The sequence below is a fragment of the Triticum aestivum genome, chromosome 5D (assembly GCF_018294505.1).
Source record: "Triticum aestivum cultivar Chinese Spring chromosome 5D, IWGSC CS RefSeq v2.1, whole genome shotgun sequence".
Taxonomy (NCBI): Eukaryota; Viridiplantae; Streptophyta; class Magnoliopsida; order Poales; family Poaceae; genus Triticum; species Triticum aestivum.
The window spans coordinates 348,855,244-348,865,593 of NC_057808.1; the positions used below are offsets into that span (position 1 = coordinate 348,855,244).

Sequence of the window (10,350 nt, forward strand, 5' to 3'; positions counted from 1 at the left end):
ATTCTCTGCCACACACTTGTGGGCCTACTAAGTTGACGCGTCCCTTAAAAAAACTAAGTTGACGTGTATGCAAGGCTTTGTCAACTTATAGTCAAAACACGGTTCTAGCAGCAGTGACCGTTGGATGTCCATCCAACGGATGCGTGCTTCTTCTTCAATCTCGAATAGTCTTGCTTCAGCCGCCCAAAAAATGATTCCTCCCCCTAACATCTGGGGCGCACCGTTTCGGAGGCTGACCCATGGGCCTACTAAGCTGACGCGTACCAAGGGCTTTGTCAACTTAGTCAATATAAACGATTCTAGCTGCAGTGGCCGTACGATGTCCATCCAACGGTTTTCATGCTTCTTCAACCTCTGGTCTTCTTGCTCCAGCCACCCAAACCAGCGCCGGCTGTGCCGCCTGCTCCTCCCTCTCGTGTCCGGCTGCGCTGCCACCGCTGGCCATGCCGTCCCTCTATACTCACCCACACCTCCTGTTGTTCTCCGGCGACGGCAGCCTCACACCGCAGCCGAAGCAGTCAACCCACGTACTCCCCTCCGAGCGGACATCCACTATCGCATCTTCCCCTGCTCCGTGTCGTTCCCTTCCTAGGCCTCGCCATCGTCCACCGCCTTGGTGCTCTCGGCGCGGCGTGGTCAACATGGTCAACGAAGGACAGCCATCGAAAGAGGACTTTAGGCGGTGAGGCTGACAGCTGGACCCACCAGCTACATCTTCGAACACAAGGAAGTGTCTCCTTTTTACTTGGAAAATAAAAACGATTCCTCCCCCTGATAGCTGGGACCGAGCAGCTATATCTTTACACGCACGGAAGTGCGTCCTTATCCTCCCTGACCGCTGGGACCCACCCGGTCAAAGCATACGTAGCGTTGTCTGTCTGGTCGCAAACATGTATGTACATACTGGTCGATCGGTCTCTCTGCAAGTATGAACCATGGCCGAGTAAGTAGTGGCACGTGTCATTGTAGAGCACCCGACATAGCAGTTCACGCAATCCTGTCTAAGTCCTGTACACGTACATACAGCCACAGGGCAAAAAATACGGCCACGTACGTACATACGGGCGGGGTCTCGAGCGCGTACTCATGCATATACACGGACGGCCAGGGCTTGTGTACATGGAGAGGCAACGGAAGGCAGCAACGACGTCCTGTTCATCGGGCAGCGAACCGGCTGGGTCGAAACGGAGAAACAGCGTCTTATTCATCGGGAGGCAACCGACTGGGTCGGAATGCGTCCTATTCAACGGGAGCCAACCAGCTTGGACGGAACAGCTGAAACGGGGTCTAGCGTACCACAGAACGGAGGAAACGGGCTTCTTTTGGACCTCCTACGGTCGAAACGGGGTCCTGTTGATCGGGAGGGGTGTGGCATACCGCAAAACGGAGGAAACATACTTAAGTTGGAGCGCTACGGTCGAAACGGGGGTCCTCATCGGGAGGGGTGTGGTGTACCGCAAAACGGGACTCCACAGGCTACTGTTCATCTCCACCGTCGACCTCCTCCAGCCTCCATGGGCTACTGTTCATCCACTGTCGACCTCCTCCAGCCTCCACATGCGAATGTTCATCCACGGGCTCCTGTTAATCCAGCCTCCACCGCTCCTCCACCGGCTACTGTTCAACCAGCCCTCTCCACGGGGTCCTGTTCAACCACCCCTCCATGGGCTACTGTTCATCCAGCCCTCCACCGTCTACTGTTCAACCAGCCCTCCACGGGGTCATGTTCATCCAGCCCCCCACGGGGTCATGTTCATCCAGCCCTCCACGGGGTCCTGTTCATCCACCCCCAACCGGCTCGATCAGGGTCCTGTTCATCCAGCGGCAACGGTCTCTACTACCACGGGGTCCTGTTCATCCAACCCCCCCCAACAACGCTCACTGTTCATCAAGGGAAGGAGGCAACAGGTTCGATCAGCTTCAGTTAGCAGCAGTAGCGAAGGAATCGCTCGATCGGGTTCAGTTAACAGCCAGATCGATCGATCGCTCGGGTTCAGTAATGCGTAGCCTGCAATGCAATCGCTCGAGTTCAGTAGGCGAACGCCTCGCTCGGGTTAAGTTAGAGCCCAACGCCTCGCACCCACGCGCGTACGTGTACGAGAGAAACACGCATCGCTCGGCCCCCGACCACCCACCGTAACCGGGAACTCCCCGATATTTTCCTCGCCCTCGCTTCTACCATGGTTTTTTTCCGTCATGGATGGCCCAAAGAATGTCATGCAGCTGCATCTCCGGCCCGCCCAGGACGAAAAGCCCATTTTCTGTCATGATTTTTTTTCATAGAAGTAGGAGCCCACCACATCTATGATGATACCGGGTTTTTTCACAATTATCGTCATAGAAGTGTGATAAGCATGACACAAAAAAATTCATTTGGCCCAAAATGTCACGGATGTGTTTTTTTTGTAGTGTTGCCCAAGTGATCATGAAGCAGGTCCTCGAACCAACAGGGATGTTCTACCATGGGCCAATCATGCGGGATGATGTACGAGCACTGCTACTCGCTCAGTGTCTGGACCTGAAGCTTTTCAAGAAGCTCGGGTGCTTCCTCCCTAACTATGAAGATTGGACCGCCGACATGGAGGACAGATTGTCGATGACAATGTGTCACTACTGTCTTTCTATGGCAAAACTTTGAATTTATGCACGGCGAAACTCTGTGATGTAATTAAACCGTCCTCCTGAACTAACGTAGATCGCTCTAGTTAATTAGTTTGGGTATGAGGAACTTTGTTATTTATGTTTACTGTAGGTTGCTTGTATTTTGCTAATTATGCCTCTTTGTTTTCTTAAGTACATTATGTTGCATATTATCGTTGAATTCATCAACTGACAATGCAGGTACATAGATCAGAGATGGCGAAGGACTGCTACACCGTGTTCGTTGGGAGGGTTCCAGGAGTATATGACCACTGGCCAGACGCTCAGGCCCAGGTGGACAAGTACCCGGGTGCTAGCCACAGAGGGTTCGACAGCAGAGCTGAAGCGAAAAGTAGTTACTTGAGGTGGACGCTCCGGCAAGAGCGGGAGCGAAACCCCTGGTGCCTCAAGAAGTACTACATAGTCGCCCTCTTGCTCATGCTGATCGCTCTTCTCTTCTACATCATGGTTTAGATAGAGATGATGAAACTTGTGTGTGTGCAATGACCATGCAGTTGCACTTATTCGAGACATGACATGACTTGTGTATCGCTATTTTTGAGATGTGATGATATTTGTGTTGAATGATGATGATGATGATGATGATGATGATGGTATGACGAGACTATTGTATGTGTATGATGTGATGAGAATAGTGTATGTTTATTATGATCTGATGAAATTACTGTATAGAGTATGCACAAATACATCACAAATACGTAGAGGGGGAACAAATCTGTGAAAGCAGGAATACTAGCAGTAGCGCTGGAAGGCATCTAGCGGCAGCGCTGGATTAGCGGCATCGCTTGCTTTGTTGCAGCGCTACAGATAGGTAGCAGTAGCGCTCGTTCTGGCAGCGCTACTGCTAACCATACTTACCAGTAGTGCTCGTCAGGGCAGCGCTACTGCTACAACTTAGCTGTAGCGCGTTAGTAGTAGCGCTGGACCCAGCACTGCTGCTATAGGTATTTCACAAGCGCTACTAGTAGGCTTTCTCGCATGAGTATCAAAATAGCATGATTGCAAAAAGCTAAACATGATAAAAACGATAAAGATGCAATGTCTTATGGAGGCCCCTCCAAGCTTGAAATAGGCTAGAGGGGACCCATGCATGTACCTATATTTTTTCCTCGCCATTGAAGGAGCAATCTCGACGGAAGAAACCCTACACATCAGCTAGTAGGAACTTAATGTCGTATTATTGTCTTATGTTGGATATAACTTGTGTCTTATTATCACATTATTTATTTTTTGCAAAAAGAACTCAGATCTATTATTGATCAAAAGTACAAAGCACACAAACATAATAAAAGATTACATTGAGGGCCCTGGACCACCAAACAACCACCGCCGTGAAACGAGTCGTCGATGTGCCACTATCGACGCTCCCATACCGGAGCCAGCCTGATCATGTCGGTGAAAGCCGGAAAGTCTTCGTGCTCGTGTCCCTAAGGACCAGCGTCCCAAAGCCACAGTGGTCATCGTTGCACCCTTGAACCGATCTACAGAACATGACCACCAAATCTTGTCATTGTGTACGCACGATGAGAAATTGTAACCTCGCCACCCCAAAGAGAATCTATGCTGGAGCTTCGTTTAATATGTCCCGGTAGACGAACTTGAGGAGGATCAGAATCCAGAAGATTGACTCAAAGAGAAGCGGCTCCATCCGTCTGAGTGTCGCTCCTGCGAGGACTAAAAGCCTATCATATCTACTAGTCCGAGCCAAGGCACGCCGATTCCCTTCCCCATCACTGGCTTTCGGAGCGGCAGACGTAGGGGAGATGAATCCACCGCTCTCCAGCGAAGATCGATGGTACGAAGGTTGTGCCTAGTCACCTTGCGAGAGGAGAACGAAAGATAAACAGGTATGTTAGTCAGATATATGTTAGACACAAAGATCTTACTATGGCCAAGAAGGAGACATATGTATACAGAGGTAGACACAGACTTTTGGAATAAGAGCATAGGACTGACAAGTTCCTCTCTGCCTCAACTAGCTATAACCAGCTCGTTCTCCGTCTCAGTGTATAAGTCATTCGCCTAGTTCTAGGTCATCGATTTGAGAATTAAATATGTATTATATGTCATGAAAAGTATATCACTAGATTTCTACACGAATGTAGTTTCAAAATATAAATTTTTTGTCACATATAATACACATTTAGATAGTTAAATTGTCGGTCTAGAACTACGCGAATGACTTATACACCGAGACGGAGGTTCTTAGGCTGGTTGTGATGGTAGTATCATAAGCGGTATCATGCATGCCAACTAGACTTTATAAATGATGTGGCACACAATTAAATGAGGAAAGAGAGGATGTGGTATCATATCATGATACCGTATCATATTAAATGTTGTACTACTTTGTGTGATGCATCACAATTATAAGGCAACCTAAGTACTAACTTAGGATACTATGCATTACGGAAGTAGTATCATACATGATAGTCCTCGTTACAACCAGCCTAATATAAAGGGAGAACACAAAAAGGTTTTACAGGTGAACACAAACACGACAGCCTTTAACTAGCACAGGACTCAACGGAGACCTAGAAACTCCACGAGCCTTAAATAGCACACAGTAGTTCAAAGTGACTCAATAACGCATGCATTTGCTCAACTAAAATCAAGATTTTAACCAAAATGCAACGTTTCTGAATCTGTGAATCAACCGTGATCAGCTAGAGCTAGCACACAACTGCTAATCATAAATAATCCTGCATGACACAACTCCAACTCCAGATGCAAACATGTAAGCCAATACCACCTTCCATTATACCCCAGAGATAGCACATTTGTACACCCACAATCACCCTCCCCGTATGAAGGCTGACTTGAAAGAGCTCTCACCCCCCCCCCCCCCCCCCCCCCCCTCTCCCAAGGTATACATTTGCGTAGCATCCATGCATCCATGCACAAGAACATAAAAGGGATGCATAAAACTCTCCCTCTCTTGCAGTTTCACGTTTTTACCCCATCATGCACACCATTATACCCAAAGGACCGCACCCCAAAGCTTGCGACGACTAAAACTTTAGCTAGCTACGCTAATCGCCAAGGCGCATGCGCAATGCATGCAGCTTCTGCGATCTTGGATAATGCCGGTGCGCGGCTAAACCGAGCACTGCTCATGCGCCCCGTAGTTCATGCGCTGCCTCTTGATGCTCCCGCCGCCGCCGCCACCGCCGGACGATGACGTGTCGTTGCTGCACGCTGCCCTGCGGTCCATGACGCCGCGCAGAGCCTCCTGGACCGACGCGATGCACTCGTGCCTCCGGTGAGATGCGACGCACTCCTCGTCGATGCCGTCACCGCCCTCGTCGGCGCCCTCCTCGCCCTCTTCCGCCGTGATGAGGAGCACGCTCCTGACGCGCCCGCCCAGCGTGGTGATCTCAGCCCGGTGCGCACGTAGCCGGAGCGCCGCGAGCGCCCGGATGATGTCGGGGATGAGGTCCGGGCGGTCCTCGCAGCATAGCGACGCCCGCACCACGAGCCGCCCCTCCCCGTCCTCCGCCGCGTCGACGCCCAGCTCGTCGGCCTCCGTCGGCAGCATCTGCACCGGCGCGGCGTCGTCGTCTTCGTCGCCCCCAACAGCAGCCGCCATCATCGTCATCGCCGATGTCTGCCGCTTCAGCTCCTTCACGTGCTCCAGCACCTCGGCAAGCAGCGACGCCTTGTCCGTCTGCACGCACACGACCGCAAACCACATGCGATTACAAGCTGTTAATACAATAGTGGGAGAACGGAGCACTGCCCACGCTAGCTATAATTGGTCGATTAAAATGATGATCAGGCTGGTGTGAGCGTGGGGAAAAAGGTGGCAAGAAATGCGGTCGCGGTGCAGCTTTCCGCTGCATTCTCATGTCTTTTGGGGCTTTAGCTTAGCTAGGCGCGCGCATGGGTGTAGGTGCGCGTGGTGCCGTGACTGGTGTCATGTATCTATGGAGTTCATTATTGTCTCTCTCACTTTGCTCTTTTTTTTCTCCTGCTCTCCGAGCAGAAGCAGCGGTTTCTCCGGCGTATGAAAGATTTCTTGCCCTGGCGGCCCCTCAAGTCTTGTCACGAGTACGGGAGCACATACGGCGTGCGGCGCGTGGGTGCGTCCTGCCCCATTGCCACTAATGGAGATCACCCCTGGTTAATGAAAGATTTTTCCCTCCTAACTGTTACGTCCACCTTTGTATCACTCAGATAACACCATGTACGTACCTTTTAATCCCATCTCCAAGATAAAACATTAGCACACTGCTAGATCGAGTAGAACCAAAGGATGAAGAACATGTCTAATTGACTAGAAGCAAGGATCGATGCAATGCAAACTGCAACATTTAACACAGGTTATTTTGCATTGTGATTTTTACCACAGGTTAGTATGCGTTCCTTTTTTTTTCTCGATAATGAAAATCTTCCTAGCAAGCTACCTAGAGGCTACATCATGCAGGCTAGTGAAATTGATCGAGCCTAGTATGGCTATATGCATATTGGTGCAAGACCTAGCAAAATGAAGGTTAGCACCAGCTGCCGGTTTACAAGCCATGATTCTTGTTTCATTGTGTTTTGGTACTACGGTGATCACAGACTTCACAGTAGTAGCCTGTAGGCAAGATCGCAAGATCCGTGCTGGAACTGTTCCATTGTGGATCGATCTTGCACGTCTTTGCCATTATAGGCGCAACACCTAGCTTAGCTAGGACTGCCACCATGCACATAAAAAGGAATCAAATTAACAGCTTGGTAGTAGTAATTTGCGGCAGCAAGATCGAAGATCAAACGAGTAGCAGCAGCTAGGACGAGGAGCCTAGGACAAGACCACCAATCGCGAGATGAGGGAGATAATTAGGGATCACGAAGAATTCATGGTTTTAGACGATCGAGAAGGCGTCCGTGCGTAAATACATACGATGATCGGCTCATCGAATCACGTAGTATTACCTTGGTGGTGTTGGGGAGGAGGCTGCGGAGCCTGGCGAGGTGGCCGTTGATCCGCTGCCGGCGGCGGCGCTCGGCCTCGCTGTGGCTCCGCGAGGCGGCCAGCGCCTTGGCGTCCATGATCTCGCCGGCGTTCATCCGGCCGAGCTCCGCCTGCAGGCTCCCGAGCAGCCCGGACACGACGGCCTTGCTGCCCCCGGCCGCCGCCGCCGCAGCCTCGGCCGCGCGCTGCTGCTGATGCTGCTGCTGCGCCGCGACGACGGCCGCCTCGAACCCGAACCCGAACACCCCGCCTGCCTGCCCGACGACGTCGCACGCGTAGCCGCCGAAGCCGGCCCCAACCGCGGCGCCGACCGGGTCGGCGAACGCGGCCGGGCCGCCCCCGAGCCAGGGGGGCAGCAGGCGGGCGGCGTCCTGGTGGCTCCCGTGCACGCCCCCTTCCCACATGTCGCCGTCGGCCGCTCCCGGCTGGCTTCGTGGAGGTGGGTGGAGGGGGTGGTGGTGGAGGAGGGACGGTAGTGGCTGCTCCGATCGATCCGCTGCTTTCTTTCCCGGTCAAACTGGGGGTTCTCGGTCGCCTTTTAAGCCCGCTCGCTCGCCGCCCGTGGCCACGGCGCATCAAGACGGGGCCTTTTTATCGCGCCCTTTTGGCTCCGCGGGGCGGGCAGTGGTGGAGACGGCAAGCAAGCAGGCAAGCGAGCCTGTACGGCGCTGTGCATGCGAGCGGAGCGGCATGTGGGCCCGGCCTTTTCGCCTCTGCAAAGAGTTGTTTTTTCGGCTCGTGTCTGCTTCGTGTCGTGCGGTCTGTGTACAGTGGTCGCACGCATGCACCGCCGCACCAGCCCCAGCGGGGTGGCCGGCTGGCTGGTGAGGGGGAGTGCTCGTGAGTGAGAATGATCGCCGGGCTGTAGCATGCTTCAGGCCTACGATTTGGTGTTGTTTGTTGTTTTTTATGATATATACACTTTTTTTCGCGGGCTTATGATACACTTTGTTAGGGCTCTTTGATTGGTAGAAGTGTAATCTATACGATTTTTTTCTTACGATTCATCTGCACTGATAGATAGTTTCCATATAATTTTTTTCTCAAGGACTTTCTTACTACTTATGATACTAGTACTTTGTTGGGACCTCTTTCATTGGTAGGATTGTAATACATAAGTATTTTTTTTTCTTGTGATGATTCATATGCCATAGATTCTAGCAGGAAAAAAAATCCATCCACTTCAAATTTACGTGAAGAATCATGTTTTCTCCATAGACAATCAAGTAGGATTCAATGTGTGACGACAGTAGGTTGTCAGAATCGCGATTCTGTTATACGATTCTACGACTTTGAGATCTAAACTAACCCCTATGATTCTACGATTTTAGTTCTTAGAATCTACATTTCTACGATTCTGATAGTGAAGATTCTATGATTCGCGATCCTACAACCGAAGCTCCGATCCGATTCAAAATCGTGATTCTGACAACCTTCACGACGCCCTGTTCTTGCGTTTTTCTTTTCTTATGCATGCGTTTTGCACATACTGTGAATCAAAGATGCTCGTAGTATAACCCCGCAAAAAAGATGCTCTTAATATAAAGTCACATATTGACATGTGTGCTTTGCGTAGATGCACTTCAAAGTTTTCAGTAAGTATGAAAGAAAGAGAAAGGAAGAACTTACAAATTTCATTCAAAAATATGAGCAAGTATGGTCCAGTACAAAAAAACAAGTACTAAATAATAATGCAGTTGAAAATGTCTATTTCTATTATTTTTTCAGGTCATAGATGGTGAAATTATTGGTTGAGATTTTACAAGTTCACATGTTATAGCATGAAATGGGCGCTCACATTTTTTTTGATAATTCTTAAACAAACCCAAGGTGCTTCCAGGTGTACTAACACCCCCCCCCCCCCCCCCACACACACACACACACCCACCGGCGCGGTTCCAAAATGTGGTGCATATTTTGTTTTTCAAAAGTCAAACATGTCTATGGATGACCAAGTTCGTAGAACAAACTATCGACATCTAAAATAGTAATAAATAAAATAGAAAAGTACAGTTCATGATGAATCTAATGATACTAAATATGTGTTGTGTGTATTGATATATATCCTTTAAACATGAAAAATAGTGGATGTAACTTCATGACCATATAGATTTTTGTTCTAAAAAATGAGTAAGTACAGTCTGTTAGAAATAACATAAGTAAAATAATGCAATTAAAAGTGTTCATTTATTTTCATTTTGCAGGCCCTAGGTGATGAAATTTTCGCTCAAATTTTTACAAGTTCACATGTTATATAGTATGACATATGTTCACAAATTTATATCTATATCCATATCTATATACCAATATAAAAAGACACAAAGAGGCAGATCCAACTAATCTCGGCCATCAAATCAGGTAACTATAACAACCTAGATTGCTCCAATGGCGAGGGCTCAGCATGTTTAACGTGCAATTAATATCATACAAAATATAGCGCTTACATAATTAACACGCAAATAATATCATATGTACCTAGTACCCACGTGCAATTAATATACTGCCTTATATACACGTGCATTGCATGTACACACTAGTTATAAACAAGCCCAAGGTGCTTCCATGTATGTGGTATTAAGGATTTTTTTAGAAACACATCTTTTCGTGAATACGCAAAGCTTGTGTATCATGTCATTGATAGAAGAAGTGAGAGCGAGTACAGGGGAGGATAAGATGTACAACACGAGCGCAAGATGATGTGAATATGGAGCCCGGAGGAGAGAAACATGGGA

General features: G+C 49.2%; 1 protein-coding gene across 1 annotated transcript; it reads right to left on the bottom strand.

Moving 5' to 3' along the window:
* Positions 1-5,541: 5,541 nt before the first annotated feature.
* Positions 5,542-8,187, bottom strand: LOC123121672 (transcription factor bHLH30). Its single transcript, XM_044541686.1, has 2 exons — positions 7,579-8,187; positions 5,542-6,328 (listed from the first exon to the last, which is right to left on the bottom strand). Exons 1-2 carry the CDS (start codon positions 8,020-8,022, stop codon positions 5,759-5,761), a joined length of 1,014 nt encoding a protein of 337 aa, XP_044397621.1. The 5' UTR covers positions 8,023-8,187; the 3' UTR covers positions 5,542-5,758.
* Positions 8,188-10,350: the final 2,163 nt, after the last annotated feature.

Bases quoted from the DNA above. Each gene is read 5' to 3' on its own strand.
- LOC123121672 (XM_044541686.1), bottom strand. From the start codon at position 8,022: ATGTGGGAAGGGGGCGTGCACGGGAGCCACCAGGACGCCGCCCGCCTG. The intron at 6,329-7,578 runs GTAATACTACGT...GTGTGCGTGCAG, and splicing joins TCCTCCCCAACACCACCAAG to ACGGACAAGGCGTCGCTGCT.